This window comes from Prunus mume, linkage group LG5 (genome assembly GCF_029339155.1).
Source record: "Prunus mume cultivar Tortuosa linkage group LG5, ASM2933915v1, whole genome shotgun sequence".
Taxonomy (NCBI): domain Eukaryota; kingdom Viridiplantae; phylum Streptophyta; class Magnoliopsida; order Rosales; family Rosaceae; genus Prunus; species Prunus mume.
In genome coordinates, this window is record NC_142702.1 from 17,169,487 (window position 1) to 17,193,822 (window position 24,336).

General features: G+C 36.4%; 4 protein-coding genes across 5 annotated transcripts; 1 reads left to right on the plus strand and 3 right to left on the minus strand.

Annotated features, from left to right (window-relative positions):
* Positions 1–3,818: 3,818 nt before the first annotated feature.
* On the minus strand, positions 3,819–4,812 carry LOC103331540 (Integrase-type DNA-binding superfamily protein). Its single transcript, XM_008234171.2, has one exon. It carries the CDS (start codon positions 4,734–4,736, stop codon positions 3,918–3,920), a length of 819 nt encoding a protein of 272 aa, XP_008232393.2. The 5' UTR covers positions 4,737–4,812; the 3' UTR covers positions 3,819–3,917.
* Positions 4,813–8,431: 3,619 nt separating this feature from the next.
* Positions 8,432–19,302, minus strand: LOC103331520 (lysine-specific demethylase JMJ29-like). The gene is given in 13 exon segments (XM_008234149.3): positions 8,432–9,691; positions 9,831–9,892; positions 10,519–10,638; positions 11,264–11,349; positions 11,445–11,517; positions 12,905–13,345; positions 13,746–14,075; positions 15,611–16,310; positions 16,402–16,465; positions 17,288–17,417; positions 17,541–17,637; positions 18,252–18,367; positions 18,450–19,302. Coding segments are annotated over 13 exon segments (3,972 nt in total). The 5' UTR covers positions 19,062–19,302; the 3' UTR covers positions 8,432–8,550.
* Positions 19,303–19,642: 340 nt separating this feature from the next.
* LOC107881186 (small ribosomal subunit protein uS19m-like) lies at positions 19,643–22,168 on the minus strand. 2 transcript variants are annotated; one of them, XM_016794396.2, is made up of 4 exons: positions 21,951–22,168; positions 20,583–20,705; positions 20,395–20,471; positions 19,643–20,188 (listed from the first exon to the last, which is right to left on the minus strand). In XM_016794396.2, exons 2-4 carry the CDS (start codon positions 20,652–20,654, stop codon positions 19,894–19,896), a joined length of 444 nt encoding a protein of 147 aa, XP_016649882.1. In that variant the 5' UTR covers positions 20,655–20,705; positions 21,951–22,168; the 3' UTR covers positions 19,643–19,893. The 2 variants fall into 2 exon arrangements, with proteins under 2 accessions (XP_016649882.1, XP_016649883.1); XM_016794397.2 differs by lacking the exon at positions 21,951–22,168 and adding an exon at positions 21,570–21,822.
* Positions 22,169–22,867: 699 nt separating this feature from the next.
* On the plus strand, positions 22,868–23,497 carry LOC148917165 (uncharacterized). Its single transcript, XM_089052376.1, has 3 exons — positions 22,868–22,900; positions 22,992–23,402; positions 23,486–23,497. Exons 1-3 carry the CDS (start codon positions 22,868–22,870, stop codon positions 23,495–23,497), a joined length of 456 nt encoding a protein of 151 aa, XP_088908502.1.
* Positions 23,498–24,336: the final 839 nt, after the last annotated feature.

The following is a 24,336-nucleotide window of genomic DNA, read 5'->3' on the forward strand; positions in this document are numbered from 1 at the left end:
AAATGGTCATAAAAATGTGCATTGAACGTTGGTTCATTTTCCCAAACTTTTCCATGAGGAGGAAAAACAAAACCCAAGTTGGAAGGAGGGCTTCACTTTCCTCTCTACTTTCTCATGTGCCAAGCAACCATTTCCCATACCCAGACTTATCAAATATGGGAAAACAATTGATTTCCTATCCCCAAGTCTCCTTTTCCAAGAACCAAATGGGGTCTAAGAGTACAAATTGTGCATATCATGCATAATTTTGTAATGGATATCTAGAAAAGGGAGTCAACGAGATCTAACCTAGTGGAAAAGAGCCTTAACTTGCATATAAGAGTTCTCAGGTTCGAATCCCTACGTCATCCTAGTTGTGTGTGTGTGTGAGAAATTCTCCCTCTCATTTAGTTAGACTATTGTTTGTACTAAAAAAAGAAAAGGGGAGAACAATGTGTAAATATCATGCATGTATGTTTTTTCTTTCTCGTGAGGTTGGATTTTATGCTTCGTTAATTAAAATGATTGGAAACTTTGAATGGAGATTAGTTAATGAAAGATTGAGTTACTTTGTGCTAGCTAGCTTGATATACGTTGTTGACTGGTTCTCTAATTAACCACGGGCTTATAAGTGATTGTTTAATATGATAGGAGTTTTAGTTTCAAGAAGTCTTGCTCTGTAACTTTTAAATCTCATCCCGCACCAGAAGATATATAAGAATGACATTTGGACAAGTAATATTAAAATATATATCCATTTAACTGTGATGAAATAAATCACAATATGTTTAATAAACAATGAAAGTACATAATCACAATGATAACCAAATGACGAACTTTCAATTTGTTTAATATTTAATAGGAATGATTCTTGAAAATTGACCTACAATATATAAAATGAATTATTTGGATTATAAGAACGCATTGTGGAGTACATCTAAACGAGTATTTAGCATCATATTAACTTATTAACTAACAATCAGTGTTAGATCGCTCGTGTGCAAACAATAAACAATAAAATAAAATGCAAGAAAAATTATCGTTTCAAAGAGGGTGTTAAGAGTAATATCTCAGTACTAGTAAAAACAAATCATCTTCAACTTATGGTGAGTGCAAAGTACAATTATTTGAGTGATTGTAAAGACAAATTATTTGGTACCTTAATAGCATGTCTTTAATTCTGATTGATTGTACGTATAAAGAGCAATTATTTGGTACTACTAGAATTTTCCTGTCTTTAATTGTGATGACAAACCAACCATCAAAAACACGATGGCTACTGTTAGTACCAAGTAATACAGGAGCCTCAGCTACCAAAACTTTTCTTCATGAAAATTTCACACATCAAACTCCAATCATCTTTTTAATCAAAAGGTTTGTCATCAACATATGCACTGTCATTATCATTTGATCAACACCCTCATTGCTTACTTTAGCGCGCAGAGAGAGAGAGAGAGAGAGAGAGAGAGAGGATTTTGAGAGGATTTTGGTGTCCTTATCTTTGTCTAATGCTGCAGTGTTTAGCTACCCCTTAATTATTATTGTTTATACAAGAGTAAACAGGAGCTCAATGATTAGATACTTGTGGGTCTTTTTTAACATAGCGCTTGCCAGTGTGGTATGCAGAGAAGATTTAACATGTGGGGACCTACAAACAAATTTTCTGTCTCTCTCTTGAATTTTAGTCCAATGGGCAAATGAAGTGTGGCAAATGAAGGAAGGGAAGACAAGAGAAGAAGATAATGATGGTGAGGTCATTAACCACTAATGCACATTGGAGCACTGGGGCCCTTAAGTTTTTGCTATTAAATTAATTTAATTATAAAATCAATTCTATATGTTATACCTACCATTTTATTTAGTTTCATGATATTGTCACCTAGCTTTGGGTACCTACATGGGTGTCTACATTCTCTAGAATCCCCATTAATTAATTTCATTATCTTAATCATTGTCTAATTAAGAAAATCCGAAATAGATTAACCTTTGTAATTAGGTGAAATAGTTGTAGCAAGTACATAAGTACTCCCTCAAAATTGGATTGTATCACTTGAGTTATCTATGGGGTTTTCCACTACTAATGGAATCTTGAAGTGTTTACATGGATTAACTATTTAGGCTTGCGTTTAGCTCAACAAATATTTGTTCTTTAGTGGGATTATATAAAATGAAGAGAAATAAAGTGGCCCTCACCCTCTTCAACTTGACACTTGAACTTTACAACCCCCTAGAGTGATCAATTTCTTCTAATAATTTGGTAAGATTAACTCTTACTGTGGATAATGATTTAATGCTTTATCACTGATTCTACCAACCCATCACAATCTTCTATACATAAAATTCCAAACTTTTCACTGAAGTTAATCTTTTGACATTGGAACATTAGGTGACTCTTTAAGCTCAGCTAAAAAAGGGTAGTTTCTACATTTGTATCTGGGTACCTTGTGGCTGATGGTCTTGATGCTTACTCGCGGAATCAATTTAAAGGCTACCATGGACTCTAGCCTAAGTAGCCTTTTTTGAAAATTAAAACTATAATAAATATATTTTAATGTGATTTTAGATTAAGTTGCTTGCTCAATTAAGAAATAATCCCTTAGTAAACACTCATGTCTCTATTTTTTCTCATCGTTTTCATCAATATTCATTTAACGACACCCTTCTCAATTAGGTAGTCCAAAGTGTGGGCGTGATGCGATTCATATGAAGAATGAGTTTATAGCAGTTTCTATTATTGTCTACATCGAAAAAGAAGTTGCTGACAATATCTATTCATACACAATAACAAAAGATCTCAATTCTCTCAAGAATCATAGGGCACAACTTAAATGTGTACAATTTCAATTTTGTTGTTGAACAATTTCTCATTTTGATACTATGTGTGTTTTTAGGTGCATTTCACATGTATTTATTTTATGTTAAATCTTATTGGAAATTAGTCAATGTAGCTATGAACTAGCGTGGTTTATATGCTTTAATATATATTTTATTTCTAAAAATAACTATAAAGTACAAGAAAAATTATAATTAGATTTTAAGCCAATAACTTTAGTTAGTCCATCCGTTGAAAAATTCATAGTTCCGCCCTTGTTGATGTCTAAGTTAGGAATACAATTATCACTTACTCTCAAAAAAGAAAAAGAAAAAAGAAGGGGGTAGTTTCTGAATAGCTAAGCAAATAGGTGCACAGTGTTCCTAATGCATAATGGCATAAAGCAGAACAGTTTCCCTAAATTTTCAAAAGATGATAAAGGAAAAGGATTTGTAAAGACATCATTAGTACATGATGTAATTCATCCTCCCAGAGTATCTTTCCAACAAGATAGAGAAATTGAAAGAGAGAAAAAGAAAAAGAAAGAAGGGCATAATCTAAACCTTAGAAGGTGGGAGTAGCTTTTTAAAAGCATTTTAACATTAAATTTCCATAAATCTGTGAAGTATCAAAATCTATCAAGATGGCTAGCTTTATGGTCAACTTCTCTGAACCCCATGAAAGTTGAAACCCTCTTAGTAAAGAAAACTTGGACTGGAGGGAGGGTAAATGTTTCTTCAATCATGCAATAAGAAACTAATGACTCTTTATTCTGCTCATATAGTCTATTGGAGTAAAGATTATGCCCTTTTCTCTTTTCTCAGGGCCAATTATGAGAAAAGAAACAAATGGTCACACTTCTTCTTCTTCTTCTTTTTCCTTTTTTATTTTTTTTATTTTTTTATATAAAAAATCTCAAATCTCTGCAGCTGCAGGTCCAAAACTGAACAAAACCCATTTCCAATATGCAAATGTTATTTCTTCTGAATTGGTCTGGTGTCTACTTTTGGACCATGCAGTGACCAAATGTGGTGAATTTGAAACTTAATTATTTCTGTTTGGTAAAAAAAGAAAAAGAAAAGAAAAATTAAATACATAGTCTCTCACTGTCTACACTAGGCACTAGCTAATACTCCCACAAGAAGGGATCCTCTAGCCTGAATCCAGTGTCAGCTGCACACAAATGCCATGTTGAAGAAGTAGAATAGCAAAACTGATCACTTCCATTTGTGCCATCCATGAAAAGATCTGGAAGGTCAAACAATTTGTCATCATCATAATCAGTTGAAGCACAAGTACTAGTTGATTCTTGAGCATTAATTTTGTCCATGGACAAAGTTGAATTTGAGGACATGGGAAGCTTGACTTTGCTGCTGGGCTCTGCTTCCTCAGCCTCTGTTTCACAAATAATCTGCTTTTCCTCAGAAGCATCAGCTGCAGCTGCTGCAGCCTTAGCAGCAGCAGCTTGAATGTCCTTTGGAGACTTGGAGTCTGGTTGGGGAAGTGTTTGAGCCAATTCAGGGAAATTGAGAAAAGCAGAAGCACCTTTGATGGCTAGAGCTGCCACATCATGAGCTCTAGCTGCCATTTCAGCTGTTGGGTATGTCCCTAACCATATTCTTGATTTCTTCCTTGGCTCTCGGATTTCGGACACCCATTTTCCCCAGCTACGCATTCTTACGCCGCGGTATGTCGGGTGCTTGCCATCACTCTGATCACTGCTTCTCTGCCTCTTCTTCTTCTTGCTGTTGTCTTGCTCATTCTCATTGTTTGGTTCTTCTTGCCCATTTATTGATGAGCCTTTTTGGGATGTACAATTCTCTGAGTTTTGAGTGTTTTTATCAGCCAAAAAATCAGAAGTTGTTGTTGTTGAGGAGGTGGAGGAGGAAGATGAGGTAAGGAGGTTTTCTTGAGCATCACTCTCTATGTTGATTTGCTTAGCCATGATAGGGGAGGGGGCCTAGCTCCAAAGTTAGAGAAAGAATGTGAGTGGTGCATAAAAACAGAGGTCTTGTGTTGGGCTTTTATGATTCTCTAGAAAAACAAGAAGCATTTAAATAAGAAGAAAAAAGGAAAAGAAAAAAAAGAGAATATATATAAAGAAGACATGGGGTCCAATCGCATAAGAGAAACTACAGTTCAGCTATTTTGTTCCCCATGTGGGAATAGAGTAGTGTGTGCTTTGAGACCATCTTTTGCATCCATTTGCTATTCTTTGCTTTTCTTTATTTTTGTTTTTGTTTATCCCATCTGCTTTATTTCCCCTTCCCTCTCTCTCTCTCTCTCTCTCTCTCTCTCTCTCTCTCTCTCTCTAAGCTTTTCCATCTGCCCCTTGCTTGGTCTCTCTTTTGCCCTTTTTCTCTTTTTTCATGGTAACATATATGTTTGTTTACTGGTGACAAAACCATTTTTCATGTTTCATGTGTACATTTAGTATTCCTCCAATAAACGAGTTCACATATTGGTAGGCCATAAGGTTTGCCATGCCATGCCATGAATTCCACATAAAACTTTTCAGGGCCCTCACTCTCTATAATCTCACTATAGATTTGCTTTTTCCACCGGTTTTGAATTGAAACCACCTTCTTTTTATTTTATGAGGATTGGGGTGTTCATGTTAACATAGCAGTTAGCACAGTACATATATATCAATCTCCCCCTCCCCGGCAAAAAAAAAAAAAAACTCAAATTCGAGCTCAAGTAGACAAGATAGCATTTACATTTGTATCCGAGGTTTTAGGTTCGATTTTTCTCACTTTCAATATCGCTTGTAAATAATTTTAAAAAAAAGAAGAGAAAAACTCATATTTGAGTATTCTAAGCTTGTTGATATGCCACCTTCAACTTGGTCCAATTATGTCTCCAAATTGCTCTGACCTCTGTTACAACCGTGTCACCAACTTCTGCAGAATATATATTTATACATGCATATATAAATATATATATATATATGTTTATTAAACATAATAATGAAATAACTTAAATCAATTGACCAATTCGTATGGCTACTGTGACAGAATCTTTGGCAGAAGACAGCATAAGATAATGGTGAAGTGTCAAAGTACCATCATGTAGCCATGGAAATATCTCATGTGGGTTTTGGATTACAGGGAAGAAGACAATGGATGCAGCCCATATACACATGAATATTCAATACTAAGCAACTGCCACCTCATACATATCTTCCCTATAAGAAATTCTACTAATTTATCACTGTCTAAATAAATATATAATATCAGTATCTTGTATTTGCTATCAACATATCTGCTGTGATGATCTCAGCCGTTGATTTGCATCACCATTGATCATAGCGGAGCACATGCCCTGTGGGACCAGTGACAGATTTTCCAGCAAATTGGTTCACTCTGCAAGCAAAATGTTCTCAACTCCTTTTCATATTCCTCAAAAATATTTATTTTTCTCATGGTTAACTTTTAATTCCAATTTTGTATTGGAGATTCAAGCTTATCATGTTACTTTGACATTTAATTATGAAATCCTTAAACATGTATGAGAACACTTGGCTTTGAAGGATTAGTGGTTAAACTTGTTATATTAATTGCAGGGACCATGATTAATTTTTTCAGTATTTTGTTGTGCTTGACAGCTTTAAGAGAGTAATTTAGCTCTAAATTTTTTGGGTTTTTGTTTGTCGTTTAATCACCAATCATATATATAATGCCTTGAAAATTTCATCAAAATATTATAATTGTTTTTGGCAGTTCAACATATCCCAATTATATATTTATATATATATATTTTTAATATGGGAAACAAATAAAACAAAAAATCCCAAGAAGGTGTCTTAGGTGGGTTTTTACCATCATAATAATAAAACTTTCCTCTTTCATGTAAATTCTCTCCATATTCAAACCGTGTTCAGACATTCGGTCAACTGACAGGGAGAGGGAGTGGGCTTTGGGTCTTAAATCAACTCATGCTTTTAATGGAGGAGAAAAATTTACCTATATCGTACCGGAATGTTATTTTAACGGTATTTTAAATCAATCACGTATTATCACGTGATAATATGTGATTGTATTATTATGTGATAATGTGTGATTTGACTTATTATCCTTGCAAAGAGCACGGACACTTGTTGAGAGGTTTTTAAGTCATCATCAACAATAATGCATCCTAGATGAACCCATCCAGCTTGAACCACATAAAAACTTGGGACACTAGACATGTGAATGTCACTATTATCATAATGGATGTTGAATTGAGAGGTAATAGAGAAAATTTGGACCCTGGTCCCCGGCACGTAACCCGAAATATGTATATGTAATAAAAAAAAGTTATGAGAGAAATAACTTGTTTGTTTAGGGACTTGTCCCAATAATTGTAATTGATGTCACACAGGCGCAAGGACCGCATGTCATTATTTGATTCAATTCGCTAGTTGTCCCATGTACAGAGAACCCTTCAAACTTTCCATTTTCTTGCTAAAGTCCCAAACTTGTATGCCCCAGAAAGTGACTTCAGCTAATCTCTTACTATGAAAAGGAAGAAGAGATTTCTACCCAATAGGATTTAATTCTTGTCCCATCCCATCCCATCCACTGAAAATGAAGGACTTCTCACAAATTCTAGAGAATTGACAGTCACAAAGGGCGGTGCCAATAATGCAATCTAGTAAACCCCAACATTTTCATCCAAAATGTTACCAAAAAACCTGGTGAACTCCAAATCATTCTAGTGGTGTAAACCAAATATAATAAATAGTTTTATACCACTAAGTAACTTTTGCCTTGTTTTTGGAGTTTCATGCTCTATTTGGTAATGCCCTTTTATTGGTGAGTGACTTGAGAAGCTTGGTAAAGTGATGGCTAGGATGTAAAGATAAGCACAAATGAACAGTATCAACTTGACTTGAAGTTGGTAAAGATCAAGATCAAGTTGATTTCTCTCTCTCTCTCTCTCTCTCTCTCTCTCTCTCTGTGATAAATTTATAGTGTTTTGAATACCAAATTGGTTGTGTGTTGGCAAAGACCAAGAATCCAATAGCTAGTGTTCATGTCCCTTTTTCTTTTTCTCTTTAAGTTCATTGCAATTGGACTTGAGAAGTTTTAGCAGCTGTTCTAAAAACTTTCCTGATATTCTCAACAAGAATGAAAAATTAAGCTTAAAGGATAGGCAGAATAAGTCAAGGAAAACATTAAAGAACAATATGCATGCCACTCACATAATGTGTTCTCATTTATTTACTTCAGAGTAAAATTCTAAGAGATCAAGGTGAAATACAAAATGTGGCTGGAGTAAGCATAGTGTTTATTATTATTATTTTAAAAAATACAAAATGTGGAATCAAATTGCTAGAGTAGCCGAGGAGAAGATCAGCAATTCCCAAACAAAAGCAAAAGAGACATGAAAACGCCTATCAAGCTAAGCTTTTCAAATTACAACATATTTATGAGATTGGATATGGCTGGTCCTATGACAAATGACATTGTCCCAGTCTTAAACACCAAGAATCTGCAACATGGGCAATCAAATGGAGATGCATCTGTTGAACCTCTGAAGCTAAAGAAGGAAAAACATGAGCAAAATGAGAAGAGGGATAGCCACTGCTTCATGAATAAAATCTCTAAGTTTTAAGATTGGAGATCAGCAAGAAGAAATACCAAGCCGAACTGAAAATTTGGTTCCAAAATCAACTGTCATTGATTAAGTACACTAAAACAAAAAGTGAACCATTGATCCAAAGTTCGCATACATCATTCAAGACGACAAATCCTAAATTTAAAGGTCTTTGGTCTTCAGCTGCTGAGAGGATGGTGGATGCCAGGCTCTCTTGGGTGAGTTGTAAAACCAAGACGGGAAGATAAATTCAATAAATCTGAACGTATGCGCTGGAATTCAGGATGCTGCACTCTATCTCTCTCTTCCATTGTCTGTTCAAAATGTGTAATGCGTTCCATGAGGCCATCGAGATGCTGCACCACCGTAACAAGATCAACAGTGGTGTGTTGAAACTGTGATGATTGTGAAGGCTTCTCGACAACAACCACCTCTTCCTCATCTCCTCCAGACTCTGATGATGGTAAAGGCTTCTCCACAACAACTACCTCTTCCTCTTCTTTCCATTCTTCTTGTTGTCCTCCTTCCACCTCTCTTAGTGCATGTCCAATGCTACGTCGTTCAACAGTGGACTGTGCAGGATGCGAGGAGGATCGCTGCTCCTCAGCACCTTGGACCTCTTCCTCATCACCACTTCCTTCTTTCTGTCCTCCAGCTTCTTCACCTCTCCATGCATGTCCGATCTTACATCGTTCAACAGGGGGTTGTGAAGGCTGCTCCTCAACAAGGACGACCTCCTCTTCTACCATTCCTTCTTGCTGTGCTCCAGCTTCTTTGTCTCTCCATTCATGTCCAATTCTACATCGTTCAACAGGGGGTTGTGGAGGCTGCTCCTCAACAACTTGGACCTCATCCTCTTCTACCATTCCTTGTTTCTGTGCTCCAGCTTCTTCCTCTCTCCATGCATGTCTAATTCTACATAGTTCAACAGGGGACTTAGGGGACTGTGAAGGCTTCTCCTCAAAAACTTGGACCTCCTCTTCTCCCATTCCTTCTTGCTGTCCTCCAGCTTCTTCCTCTTCCAATGCATGCCCAGTTTTACCTCCTTCAACAGGGGGCTGTGAAGGCTGCTTTACAACAACTTGGACATCCTCTATTTCCATTCCGTCTTGCTGTCCTACAGATTCTTCCTCTCTCCATGCATGTACAGGTCTGCATTGTACAACAGGGGCAGGTGAAGGCTGCTCTTTAACCAAGTGCATTTCCTCCTCTTCAACCCTTCTGTCTTTCTGTCTGGGCTGCTTGTCAACAGCTTGGACTTCACCCTCTTCTGCCGTTCCTTCTTGCTGTCTTTCTCCAGATTCATCTCTGCATACATGTCTGACGCCATGGAGGCCCAAAAACAAAATTGAAAGAAGAAAATCCAATAAAACAAGTAAGAATTAACCCTATGTTCATATTCCATTAATACATAAACGCAATATCTAAACTACACATCAACTTATACTTGTTCACTAACCTCATATTTTGATCCAAATCCTTCACAAGCCAACGCACAGAATGAACAATCATTTTCTTCACCTGTTTCAAGAGGATCAGAATAATAAGCCCTTTATAACAAAAAAAATATTTTGCATCAAATAATTATCCTGTCCACCACAATATCCTAGCCCTCTGTTCCAACCGGAATTGTTTTGAAGTTAATGGTCACTTAGGTCTTATCTCTGTAATATACCTCCAACAGAACATTAAAATGGAAAAACTAACTGAAACAGGCATACCATATGGTAACAAAAACCTCAAAATTACACCACAAATGATTAACCTAAAATGAATATACCTCCCTCCCTAAAGCATTCACCTAAAATGAGTACAAAAGCATTTACCCCCCCTCCCAAAAGCATTCAACTAAATTGAATACAAAAAGCATTTAAGCATTCATCTAAAGGCAAGGGGCTTGTAGCTTAAGTGGTTAAGAGCATTTATCCTTGCATTTGAGGTATTAGGTTCGATTTCCCCCTCCCCCAATATCGCTTGTGTGAAAAAAATGAATACAAAAAGTACATAAGGATGTTTCTTTAGACAATAATGATTGAATAATCATACCGACCCACAGAACGAAAAGGCCACTTACAACTCATGTTATAACAAGTGACATAAGATTGGCGTGATTAACCAAACATATTTGTCTACAGAAGACGGCGTACCTCCAATTTGTCCTCTTTAGCCCTATGATTTTGTGGAAGTGTGCGGAATTCATCTGTCAACCGTATGCACTCCCCAACATTTTCAGGAGAGACAAATTCAAGTGCGACTTTAATGCACGACTGGGGAGAAAATTAGTATTGTCAAGATTTATGTATATTTGATTATGGAAATGGACCAATCAATACAACACAATTTCATATTTCACGAACAGAGCAATAAAATTTTACATTGACCATCAAGCATTTTTTTAATCTGAGATGATTTGTTGTGTGTTCACTGCAAGATTGATAGGAATTCAGTACAGAGACGGCCTATGAATGACAAACAGGACCCAGAAAGTCTCAAAGATACTAATTTTTTCTTTCCAATTTTAGATAGACAATAAATATATCACCCTCGAAACTGAAAGACTTAAATGAAGGAATGGGTCTTTTCATAACTTAGCAAGAAAGCTAATAAAGAATATCTTATTCCATGTCATGAGGAGTCAAATGAGGTAGAATAGCTTAAATGAAGTGGGTAGATGTAGTTATAAAAAAAAGGTTTTGGACACACAGAAAAATGGATTTATTTGTTGCTTTTAAAAAATGTTACACCATGGGTCCTAGCTTCAGGCCTCCAACCCCAAACCGAAGCCAGAGTTCGAATCCTCCTCCCCTGTTCTCACTTGTAACAAAGAAAAAGAAGTGAAATGGTACACCATAGATGGAAGGCAAGCATTTTTCTTTTTGTACTACAAGTTACCTTCAAGTTTCTCACTTGGTGTGGACATCCTGCCGGAATTAAAACAGCATCCCCCAGTTTTTGGATAAATGTCCATGGTTCAATTCCTATTAGACAGCACAACAACAAAAGATATATAATTTGAAACCCAGATGGATTATAAATTTCAATCCAACTACAAATATATATACAATGGAGCAACCATATTCTTCCTTGAGCTTCCTTTTGTGCTCCAGAGTCAGATAAAAGGTCTGATCATGTATGGGATGAATAACCTACAAAAAGAAACTAATATACAATGAAACTACGTTCAGATAAACAAAAACATATCAATAACTTTCCTTTTTTGAAATACTAATTCAAATGGGATACAAATTTGCAACTGGAAACAAAAGCTAACAATAATCCTATTCCAAATTAACTCTTCCTCGTCATGCTTGTCCTCAAGAGAGCCAATACAGAACATCAACAAAGATTCAACCAAATAAAACCCCAACCACAACATAAACAGCTTCTAGGGAACATCCAAACAAAGCCAAACACCTCCAACAGATCTGTCTGGTGAACCTGCAGTGCTAAAAATACATGGTCCAAATACTCTGCCTACTTTGCATACAACACGCTAATAAGCATGCACAGGGCCTTCTTCTCTGTAAGATGTCATAAGTGAAATTTTTCAGCTTAGTTGGGACACCGACCTTGAAGAAAAGCTTGAATGAATCAGAGGGAGGATCCACTGGACTCTAATTTGCAACTTAATGCTTCATTATTATTATTATTACTATTATTATCTATAACTTAACCCTTTTCTGAATCCTTTGAGAAATCAAAAACTGTAAAATCAGAAAGGTCTTTTGGAATTCTGAAAATTTTCAGTCGGAAGTAAAGTGTCTTTGGAATTTTGTAAGTTTGTCTAAAGGCTTCTATTCCAATCTCATCTATCTGAAAATCAACCCTACTTTTGAGAAATGACAATTCAAGGTCCATGTAATTTTACTTTTCTACGTCATAATCATAAAGATAGCAGGCCAAAATGCGGGCCGAACATTCTCTCTCATTCAGAAGGTCGACTCTTGGTCGGCCATTATCACGTCTTGTTCTGAATAATATATTTGTCAGCATATTTACATATTCATTTGCAGGTAGGGCCATGATAATTCTAATTCATTTGGTTTGCCCTACAAGTCAACAAGGAGTAGGAGATCTTTAAAAGCTAACATCCTATTAGTCTTTCACAAAGAAGAAGATTGGTGAAGGGCATGAGAAGGATAGCCAGTATTCCATGATTTCTAGCTCCTTGTCTAGTCCTGGTCATCTTTCATTTAGGTCTATTAAACCCAGCCAGCAGTTGAATCCTTGTCTAGTCTAGAAATACCATCACCATCATGTGTCCTTTTCTCCTAGAGAACATATTCATATAACCAACCCTTCCACACTGGTTCATACTCATGTATGGGATGTCTAGAAATAAAAGCCAGTCGAGTTTTCTTATTTTGTCACATTTGTTGAGTTGTAAGAGTTAGGCATGCTTATGTATTTTTTATCTTGTATGAATTAATGCATACTTGCCTAAATATGGGCTGAACCTTCACTGTCTCTGTCTCTCTCTCTCATTCCTAGCTCAAATACGTCAACCCTAACAATTAATGAGCAATTAATTACCTGTGGCAGCGGACAACAATAGGTATGCCTGAATTCCTTGTAGTGCTTCTGGAGATAATCCTGCAGCTTAGGAACATCTTCTCGCCGGAAAATGTCCCATAAAGCACCACCCTCTACATTCTTTTCAGACTTGGATCCTTCTGTAAAACTTCCAGCATTCAAACTAGAAACACAAGAATCACCATCAGGTTGAACAGCTGGATCAGTCAGCTCTTGAAAAGCTGCACCCTTGTTTTGATTGTCAACTTCAAAAAAAAATTGCTTATCATTTGCGGCCCTGCCACTGCCAGCCTTGTTACAACCAACATTGTCATTCACAGTCTGACAATGTCCAAACATTTCCCTTCTGTCTTGTTCAATGTGCTTTTTTTTCAACCTTTTCATAGTTTCAATGTCCTTGGGAGTAAGGGTAAATTCAGCAGTATGTGTCAGAATATTCACCTGAAACAGGTTATTCAAGACAACATATGTTGAAAGTTACAATGTGCAGAAAAGCAAAGGAAAAAAACCTTCTTGCAAAAAGCTAGAACTAAATATACAGTGATTTCTGCCAGAAAATAAAAAAGCCATAAAAAGAAAATTCAATAATGCAAGTCTTACATACCAGTATAACAAACCTCAAACCAGATACAGAATAGCAAACTGCAAACCAACTTTGCTAGATTTTCAATAGAAAATTATGGGCAGGTAGTAAATTTTTTTAAAGATACATACCCAACTGAAAAACTCCAACCTATAAGAAAGGTCAGATGGGAAGTAAACACAGCTACGCGCAGCACCTACACCCCCCCACCCCACCGAAAGAGAAAAAAAAGTAGAAATGCAAAACAGCCAAACTCACCACATCACAGGAATTGCAGTGAAGCTTGGTTACAGAATCTCCACGTCCAAGCTCCTCGGAAACACCATAAGCAATATATGTCTTTGGCCCCATATCTGGCTTTACACATTCCTTGGGCAATTTAACAGCAAGGTTCAAAAAGCCTCTGTGGGGATGAGTATATTCCTTAAACGGCAAGTAGCAAATAAACTCAGCACAGTGACGAGGAAGGCGCTCCTTGAAAAAGTCATCCAGGGACGGATCGTTGAGTTTTAGCATCTGAGGCCACATTTTCCGATCAAAACGGCCTTTTGAATATCCAGTAAAAAACTTGTGGATACCGATATCTATCTGCATTCAAAATAAAATTTATATAAAAAATCAAAATCAAACCATCAAGAAAACTTTACATTCTTTAATTTTCAATTAAAGAGTGATTGCTATATCAGAACAAAAAATGGAAAGACGTTCAATCAAGAATTCTTCTTTCTCCTAAGAAAAAAGGCCAACGTTAAAATCAACTGGGGCATTATCAAATATCTTAAGGGACTACACAAACAGAAGCAGATTAGAAATAAAAAGCAATACAGTGAACAGAGGATTTCATTAGAAATGGTTTGAGATAAGAAAACCACTGGTCATAACCACCCTTATCATCAATTTAGACATCGGAGGGAGGGTGGTATTGCAAAGAGAGTAAAGATATTTACCGGAAAATCCTCTTTAATTGGTTAACCTTCAATGCTAGTGTAGGGGAAATCTTGCTGGTTATAAATATTTGTAAGTGTCTAAAGGCATGACATGAATTGAATTTTGCTCCCAGAATCCTTCTTTGGCCACAACCTTTCTTCTGCAATATGAAAGGTATTCTGTGAAACCAAGTATGGGTGTGAGTCCAGACTCTGCTATGATCTCTATTTACTTCCTTCCCTTCATCAGTCCCAGCCTACAATTTCATGTTTCTTGAATTCTTTTTTTCTTTAATGATCATCCACACTTCTCAGTTAAATTTTCCAGCTAACTAGCACAATCTTACCTTGCTCTTCGTTTTATTTCAAAGCCTGAGTTTAGAACTTGAATTAAGTTTGAACAAACCCAAAACTCTAAGGGATCTACTCAGCAATTGAGCTCTCCTATATTCAGAGTTTGAGTGAAGTGTAATTTAACCTGATTTCATGCTAAATTCTTATTCTGAATTTCTTAATACATGGATGGGTGAGCATACTAATTAGCTTTGACTTGGTTCATAGTTAATTATATCCATCATCACTCCATCTATATTATTTTTGGTCTTCCTCTTTCCTTAATGAATCACACACACTAAATAAATGTCTGACACATGAATAAACAAAATAACGTATAACTCACAAGTCACGAGCAAAGAAAAATATATTATAAGAAATTATAATTTAAACCAGTGACCAATATATGCTTATTTAAACTGCACAAACCAGTAAAAGAATCAAACCCCCATAAAAGGTTCACCATCAAAATATCAACCTGAAATTGATGACAACACCTGTACATATATTTCTTCTTAGCATTCTCTTGCTAGAACTTAAATAGTGAACCAGATTAAGAACATCATAACGACAAGAAGTTAGCAATTGAACAAATAAGTACGAACAATACTGATCAATTGTTTTTCTTACAAGAAATAAAAGTTATTAAAACAAAGAACCAGAAACGAAAGATAAACATATAGCCATAGTACAAGATACAAAAGCTGGGTGGATAAGAGATCCACCAACATTCTGTTAAAGAAATCATCAAAACAAAACCAAATTACAACTGTCCTCAGTTGTATGTACAGAAGTTCATCCTGCATCAATCCAACTGACCTCACACCAAAAAGTACTGAGGAATTAAAAGTCATAACAACTGACCTCACACCAATCTAAGCAATCAATGGCCTTGACTTCCAAATGTTTCTTATGCCTAGTATGTTTCATCTGACGACAAGCACGCCACATGACCGTAGGTTCCCAGCTTAGACCTGATGCAGTTTCAAGCACATTGCTCACAATCACAGGCTCACCTCTGATCCAATGACATTGAAAATGCTTAAACTCCTCATGTTGGATATCTCCAGCCCTTGGACAGTACAAGAAGTTGTCATCAGAACCCTCTCAAGAAGCTGCTTTCCTTAACTTATTAGAACATGAACACCGTTGTGCAGAAGTTCCAGCGGCGTGCGTAAATTTGTAAGTTTGAGCAATTTCCTCTGCTTTCTTAACCAACTCTCTGACATCATTTTCAGAAAACATGCATCTCAATTCTAGAAAACTTTGACCGCAACCATCCTTGTCCTCTGGGGGGCAAGAAATACTTCCATCTAAATTTGCTTTCCACTCAGATGTTGACCATGTACGACAAGTGTGGCTAGTTTCTGAAGGCAGTTCTACAGCGTCCCAATTTTCACCATGCAAATAGTTTAGGCCCTGATTGATATAGTCCATAATCACTTCCTCCCCACCACCCAGCAGGTGTCCATCTCGAATCTCTTGGCAACAGATGAGGCAAAGATCATATGAACATATAGGACAGCTTCTGTGTAAATCAATAATAGAAGTTTTGCAGTTGTTGCTGAAAAAGAAAACAAAAAAGTTAATATTGGATCCTTAATAGGTATACGGAACAAATCTATAATAGAATAAATTTCTGGTAAAGGCTCTACCAGTACACTCGATCACCATAAGAGGAATTTGATCGCTGTATCTTTAGCTCCGAAAGAGATAGCCCTGTCTCAATGGACATCCAAAAAGCAAATTACAAATATGCAGAAAGTTTTGTTAATATTTTGTGTTAGGTCTCAGGCGATAAAGAAAATAATATCACACTGATCACTTATTTTGCAAATTAAAGAACCAAGTTCACACGTTTTTTTCCTACAATCAGAAGCAACCCCAAGGAAGAATCAAGAAACATCCACTAGGAAAATCTGAATAAAACAAATTAATGTAACATAAAGAATATACCTATGTGTGCCTGTGTGTGTGACAATGTCATTTGCAAACCTGCTTCCTTTCGCCCAAAATCTATTCATGCAAAGCCATCTTCTAATCTTACATCCCACACCCAAAATAATTATACTTATGGGGGGAAAAACTCTTCATTGTAGTCACTTGAACACAAAGTTATAAATTATAACCCTCCTTTTCAAAATATTAGATGACATTGGAAATTTGGGAACTTTTTTAGGTGGGGTGTGAATCATTATAACAAATGAAATCTAGGAATGTAAGAGTGGTAAATTAAGCGGATAGCTTAAGGTCCATTATAACAATGAAATCTAGGAAATGTAAGAGCTGGTAAATTAAGCGGATAATTTGGGTACTATAACAGTGGAAGAACACTATGTATCGTAATCAAATTTCAATAGGAAGTTTCAATACTTTCCTTTAAATACAACGAACTTCTGTATGGGTTTGTTCTCTTGGTTAACAGTGTTTCAAGTAAATTTAGTCACTGTTTTTGCAGTTCTTGGACTGCACTTTTATTTGTATCATCAACAAACTCCATATAATAAGTACCTACACCTGTCTGACATAAACAGAATATACCTCGTCTCCTAGCCTCGATCTCCATCTCAATCATTTGTTCATCATTAACTCTTTTCAAGAATGGAAGCAGTACTTGCAGCAAATACTTTGAGTGCTCAACTTTTTTATCTTTGCTAATGCAGAATTGCAGCTGACGCAAAAAAAAAATTTACAGTGAAAACCATAAGATTTTATCAAACTTCACATAAATAACATATGAAATGAACAGGCATGAGGTGAAAATCAGGAGATGTCTGAAGAAGGATAAACTGACATTAGGTACATCTAAGCGTAAGCATGCTTTGCAATTACAATTTCCACGGCATACAGGACAAGCCTCAGCAATAGCATCCTCTGACATCTGAGGATACCTATACAGTACAAAACTTCTAAATAAGTAGTCATAAAAGCTATGTAAAGAAAAACTTCAAATATCAATTCAAAATATTTGGAGTATTACAATTACACATAAAAAGAGACTTCTCTCAGTACTAGATCCAGTCCTAACATACCCCAGGTTCCACCCATTAATTTAAAGTTGATTCTAAAACCTTTATTAACAAATATTGAGCAATTTACAGAGCAAAGGAAATTAGTTTTCTGGGAGTGCATCTATATTGCTTGATTACATACTTAGTCAAATGCATATAACTCTTGTTTTTTGGGTAACAGCACTTAGTCAAATGCATATAACTCTTTTTTTTGGGTAACAGCATATAACTCATTTGAACTAAATTTACAATAGCAGAATGAATTAGTACTTGGGCTAAGAAATTTATATAATTTTCCAAAAACCTGTTCAAAAACAAGTTGCTGGAAAATTAAATCCACAAACATCAGTTCAAGATACATGTACTGGATTTTACTAATAAAACTCACTTCAAAGAATGATGGAAGTCCAACAAAACTAATTCAAATAATCAACCATCTTTACAAGTTAGTAATCAGAAGAATCAATAAGATAGATCAAGCAAGTAATCCATACCATTTTTTTAGGCAAAAGATACAAAACCGCTTTCTCTTGCACCTTCTGCACCGAACAACACTGGCCTTGTCATTCCTCTGACATTGATGGCACATCAAAGACACCTCCTCAACAAACTGTTAGATCCAAAATCAGAAGTTATTACATAATCACAACAATAGAAAACAATCACAATACAGAGAATTACAAACATCATACTTCTGCACTCTTCTTATTAACAATACAATTCCCACTGACAAGCTTCTCCACTCCCCTTTCAGATGCCTTAACTTTCTCACTTTTCTTACTCTGTCTACCACGTTTCTTTGCTGAAGCTCCTTCAACTTCCTTGCCACTAAAACCAGTACTTCCTTGCCCTTGACCTTCTTGAGAGTCCAACTCACTGAAGACATAAAATTTCTCATTCCCCAGACCCATTGGACCCCATTTCTCATCACTCCCAGTCCGATTCTCAGAACCCATTTGGCATTTCTTTCTACCTCTATCACCACCTTCCCCAACTTTCTCAGGGACCAAATCTCTGTCCCTCTTCCACCGCCTATTATATTTCTTCCAAGTCGGAGCAACCCAATTGCCTTTACCCTCCTCCCATTTTGTTCCATCCCCACCTTCCACAACTTTCTCACCCGCCAAAGCTCCACCACGCTTCTTCTTCTTCAAACTCAAAGCAACCCCATCACCTTCTTCACCTACCCATTTTGTCCCACCATTTTGATTCTCCAAAAAGCCCTCTTTCTTCTCTAAACCCCCATCATTTTCTCCAAAACCCGCTTCTGGATCTTTCCCTGACCTCTTTCTACCTCTGCCCATCACACTCAACTCGGCACCAGCTTTCTGTTCTATCTACAGCTGAGAAGTTGAGACCTTGAGCTACAATCGCCCATCGTACAGATGCTACTGGGAGCTGGGAAGTTTTTTCTCCATTCTCAATTTTTGTTTTAATATTTTCATCTCCCTTAGCTTGGGTTGTACTTGTACTCCAAGTTTCATCCCCCATTTTCTCTGTACGAGTGTGTCAGGTGTTTTTCCTTTTCTTTTTTTTTTAAAAAAAAATTAAAATTTTTAAAATTACACGAATAGCCTTACTAAATATTTTGTTTTTCTTCCAGGAATATTAATTTACGAGAAGGTACAATTTGTGCGCAGAAGGGCTTTTTGTATTTTTGCAGAAAATAGGCAATGGCATCTTAATTTTCCTTACTTTTAAAAAGAATTGAGATTTTTTTATTTTTATTTTTTTGGGTTTTGGCTTCACCACATTTACAAATTACGAGGCAAGTTATTTTTGTTTAGAGAAATTAAAATCAGATGGAGGATCTGAACCTGAAATCAAATAGCTTTGTTTGGACAAACTACATCTCTGTCAATGCAAATAACAAACCAAACACAACTTGTGCTTACCAAAAGTATTAATTAGCATGCAAGCATCCACTGAGAAAATTTCAACAATGAGTTAAAATAAACTAGGAACAAAACCTAACACAACCAACTACAGGAAATGTCCAACCAAATCGCTCATGTGTTAAGATAGAATCAGATATGTTAAGAATTTCAATATAAACCTGACATTATAAGATCAAAAAAGACGGAACATGAGATGTGATTCAGATTCTTTGAGTGACATACGCATGCTCTTAGAGCTTTACTTTTTGCCGGCTTTTTTTCCTGGTTTTGCTGGTCTTGCTGGTCCAGTAGTTTTAGCATGAACTCTACGTTTCCGTGTCATTGCAAATTCTCCAAATTTATGTCCAACCTTTTCTTCAGTGATCTTGCAACGAAAATGAACTTTTCCATTATAAATACGAACTGTAGAACCCACGAATTCTGGCAAAATTGTAGATCTCCGCGACCAAATTTTCTTATTCATAAGAAGATCTTTGTTGTTCTTCATTTTCATCAAGAATGCATCCACAAAAGCACCGTCGTAAAAATGAGACCTACTCAAAAGACAAACACAACCCAAAATCCAAATACCATAAGAACAGAGGAAGAGAAGAAAAAAAACCCAATAAAAAAATATAAAAGCATATACACAAACACAACATGGTGTGGTGACAACATAGTAGCCAAAAAGAAATAAAACATAAACCATGGTGACAAAATATTCATGGAAAAAAAGAGCAACACCGTAAAAGATACATACTCTTGCTTGGCCTGGGTACTGTAACCTGCTTTGTCCTGTTTACCCAATCCCACAGCCACTGTCTTTCCGGAGTTCAGCTATACCAAATGAACCAACCCAACCAACACCAACACCAACACAGCATCACATACTATCAGATCCATGTAATAAATGCATAAACAAATATGTATATATCAAGGTAATGCTACCTTAGTGAAGGACTCGGAAAAGAGTTTGCCAACTAGCCCATGGTTAAAGGTTGAAATTAGACGCTTTGCCATCTTTGTCTCTGTTCCCTGACTCTTAGAATTAGAATGGGTTGGGTTTTTTCTCTGATATGAGTTGCAAAATATGAAAATGAATCAGCAAAGAACAAATAACTTTCTTTTCATAAGAAAGAGAAGAAGTAGAGTAGCACATAAGAAAAGAGCACACAAGAACACCCATTCCTGATTCCTCCACAAATAACTCTCAGCCTTCATCTAATTTCACCCATTTGTATCAATAAAGTGTGAAGTACTTTAGTTAGCTTATGATGCAATTATCAACATCTAGTCAAAGAAGGCACAACCACTTAAACAACCCTACAAACCTGGATTACATGTCAAAAATAAAATTTATACAGAAGGCATGATGTTTGAACAGAAAGGGAGAATAGTTGATACAATATAGTCAAAGAATTAAATCCTACAAAGGCAACTGGACAGTGGACAACCTTATAAAGAAAATCCAGGCACTTCCAACAAGTTACCTCTGTCAAACCCATAAACAGAACAACCAAAATCAAATAGCCACAAGTAAAATACACAAAAGAATATTGGAAATTATCATAACTATTACGCATTTTCCCTGCTACCAAATGAAAAATAAAAAAAATAAAAAAAAAGTGACAAATTTACAATAGCAAAAACCCACATGCCTTGAAAATGAAAAGAAACCTTTGAAACACCTAAAACCCACATGAGCATTTATACAAAAAGCCAGAGAAATAAAACAGGCAGATATGAACCTAATACAAATGAAAAGGGAAAAATATAATTTATTTCAGATGAGTGAAGTTGCTAAGCTGCAGAGAAACAAACTGAGCTATATGGCCATATGCACGCATCCCGCATATCCACATATGGACAACTATGTATGAATATATATATATATATATATATATTTTCGGGTTAGGTTTTTGGAATTAGGGTTACCTGGGAAGGGAAAGGAAATGGAGAGTGAAGTTGCGCTGCCTGTGAAAATCGGAAATGGACGGAGGGAAGGACTGAATTCCCAAAACCTTTTCGTCGTATAATTTTATTTTTCTAGTACTGCTTGTTATTTAATCCAACTTTGTAGTATTTGCAAAACAGGTCAACTATTCTCAATAATTCCCACAGGGAACCACATAATTCAAACTACACTAGATAGGGAGCTGCAGTGCCCTAAAACCCAAATGGAAAAATGCCATTCTCAAGCCAATACGTGATACAGAAAACCAATAGCAACAACAATGATAGTTAAAACCCTGGAAATTAAAGAGAAAGAGGGAAGATTGAAATTGAAAAGAAATAAACATAATATGCGCCTCTTACCTGAGTCTTGTGGCTCAGCAGTGCGCCTCAATTGATCCAACGAGAAAAAACTGTAGGCAGAATGGAAGAAAAGGAGAGGAGTAGGCTCTGTGAAGCGATGGCGTAAAGAAGCAACGTCACGTGAGGGAAGGAGGAGACGACGCACCAAGAGAAGAGAGCCAGAAAATCGATAGGGGTATTTTCGGAATTTTTCAAAATTCATTAAAACCCAGCGCCTCAAATTTATCAGAAAATGAAACCTTATTGTTTTGGGTGATTTTATTGGCACCCCATTAATTACTCTTTACACCCCATACTAATTTTAAATATAAATAACCTATTTTGCCCTTGTACACAATTACCGTTAAGGATAAAAAAATTTAAAATTAAAATTAAAATTGCTCACTACACCCCACATATGTTCCTGCAACCCTAGTTTGACTTTTTTCTCAAACTATCATGTTCCTAAACCCTAAACCCAAGATTTATAAGTTTATACTGGTGAAAAAATATATTGTATTTATTAATGAAGGGTGAGATTGAAGTTAGAGACGTTTGAATGAGGTACGAGTTTATTTTTGGCGTTTTGCAAGTTTAATATTTCATAATGATCATTGGTTGTGTTCAAGACATCATCGAACGCGACAGATAATTTCGATGGGATGCCACCGAAACTTTGCGCATTTTTCGGTTGGATTTCACCGGTGAGAAACTTAATATTCGGTGGGGATCCACCGTAATATGGAACGTAGTTCAGATGGTGTGCTACCGAAATTTTACTGCGTTTCAGTGGCATCCAACCGAAATTTATTTATTTTTTCAATAACTTATTGCCAACCACAAATTTAATCCAAGCTATTTTGATCTTACTCCCATTGAAGGAACAAAATCAAGGTGACGCCCCTACTGAAGGCAACAATGTGGGAACAGAATGTGTAATGGACTATAGTGATCAATTCACAACTTATTCGGTAATTATTTATCTGAAATCCTTTTTAGTATTATTAACGTGGCATTAATGTTTCAAATTTTATATTTAAATAATATGAGTTTTATGTGTAGAATGGTAGAGATGCATTACTTCGATGGGCTCGTGAACAAGGAAAATTGAATAATATTGTCATTGTAATTAAAAGGTCTGATTATGGAGGTGAGGGCAAGAGGAGACCTCGTGTAATACTTGCTTGTGAGAGGAACGGTAACTATAAGTCTTGCAAGTCTAGTGAGACAACTGATATAAGATCGGATGCAAATAGTGATATGAAAAAATGTGCTAGAGACACTGGTACCAAGAAATGTGGATGCCCATTCTTGTTAAAAGGTGTCAATATTGGTGATAGGGATGATTGGAAGTTGGAGGTGGTTTGTGGAGTACACAACCATCCTATTTCAGAGTATTTTCAAGGTCATTCATTTGTGGGGCGACTTACTGAAGAGGAGAATGTCTTGTTGGTGGACATGTCTAAGAGTTTGGTGAAACCCAGAGATATTTTGGTCACCATTAAAAATAGAGATGCAATGAATGTTTCAACTATGAAGACAATATACAATGCTAGGATCCGAAATAGAACCAAAGAATTTGCTGGGAGAACCCAAATGCAACAATTGCTTACTAAGTTATCCGAACACAATTATATTGAGTGGCATAGGACATCTGGGGGTATTGTAACTGACCTGTTTTGGACACACCCCATTAATATTGATATTTTGCGCGCATTTCCACATTTACTTATCATGGATTGCACCTATAAGACTAATAGGAATTGGCACGACTACCTATTCTGGTTAGAGCACTTATTTTGGGAGGAATCGTCTGCACTCGACCAAACTGCCTAAGAACCCGCTCAGGATGGTAAGGCTCAATAACATCACAACATCTGAGCATCCCTGAGTAGAATGCAACATCTGGAAATGGGTGGTGTTCCCTTTCAAACTTGTAAGGTTCCCATATAACCTGAAATATGAACCACTAGAATATACATTCCTAAACCAAAAAATATATATAAAATACAAAACACAACAAAGTTGGATGATATGTAAGAGAAACACACCTGATCAGCATTCAAAGCGTCAAGCCGTTGTCTATACTTCTGCACGTCTACCGACGTTGTGCCATTGTCTCGACGTGGAATCCAACGAAGTGCACGAGGCTGGACCTCTAAATAATCAAGGTCATGATCAGGGACAACAACACCATGCATGTGCTCATACACCCATGCCTCCAGCAAAGTCATGTACCCATCAATCTGCTTCACCTTAGACCTCGAAGCTTGGCCTAATTGTCTATACAACCATGCTAAGCACCCAGAACCCCATGAATAACCATCAACACTATCAAGGTTTCTAAGTAGTCTAAGGTACACAATTTGGACTCTCGTGCCAATCTTGTCAACAAACAAAGTGCAAC

Bases quoted from the DNA above. Each gene is read 5' to 3' on its own strand.
- LOC103331540 (XM_008234171.2), bottom strand. From the start codon at position 4,736: ATGGCTAAGCAAATCAACATAGAGAGTGATGCTCAAGAAAACCTCCTT.
- LOC107881186 (XM_016794396.2), bottom strand. From the start codon at position 20,654: ATGGCAAAGCGTCTAATTTCAACCTTTAACCATGGGCTAGTTGGCAAA. The intron at 20,472-20,582 runs GTAGCATTACCT...CATTTGGTATAG, and splicing joins TTTCCGAGTCCTTCACTAAG to CTGAACTCCGGAAAGACAGT. The intron at 20,189-20,394 runs GTATGTATCTTT...TCTTTTGAGTAG, and splicing joins AGTACCCAGGCCAAGCAAGA to GTCTCATTTTTACGACGGTG.
- LOC148917165 (XM_089052376.1), top strand. From the start codon at position 22,868: ATGGACTATAGTGATCAATTCACAACTTATTCG. The intron at 22,901-22,991 runs GTAATTATTTAT...TTTTATGTGTAG, and splicing joins ATCAATTCACAACTTATTCG to AATGGTAGAGATGCATTACT.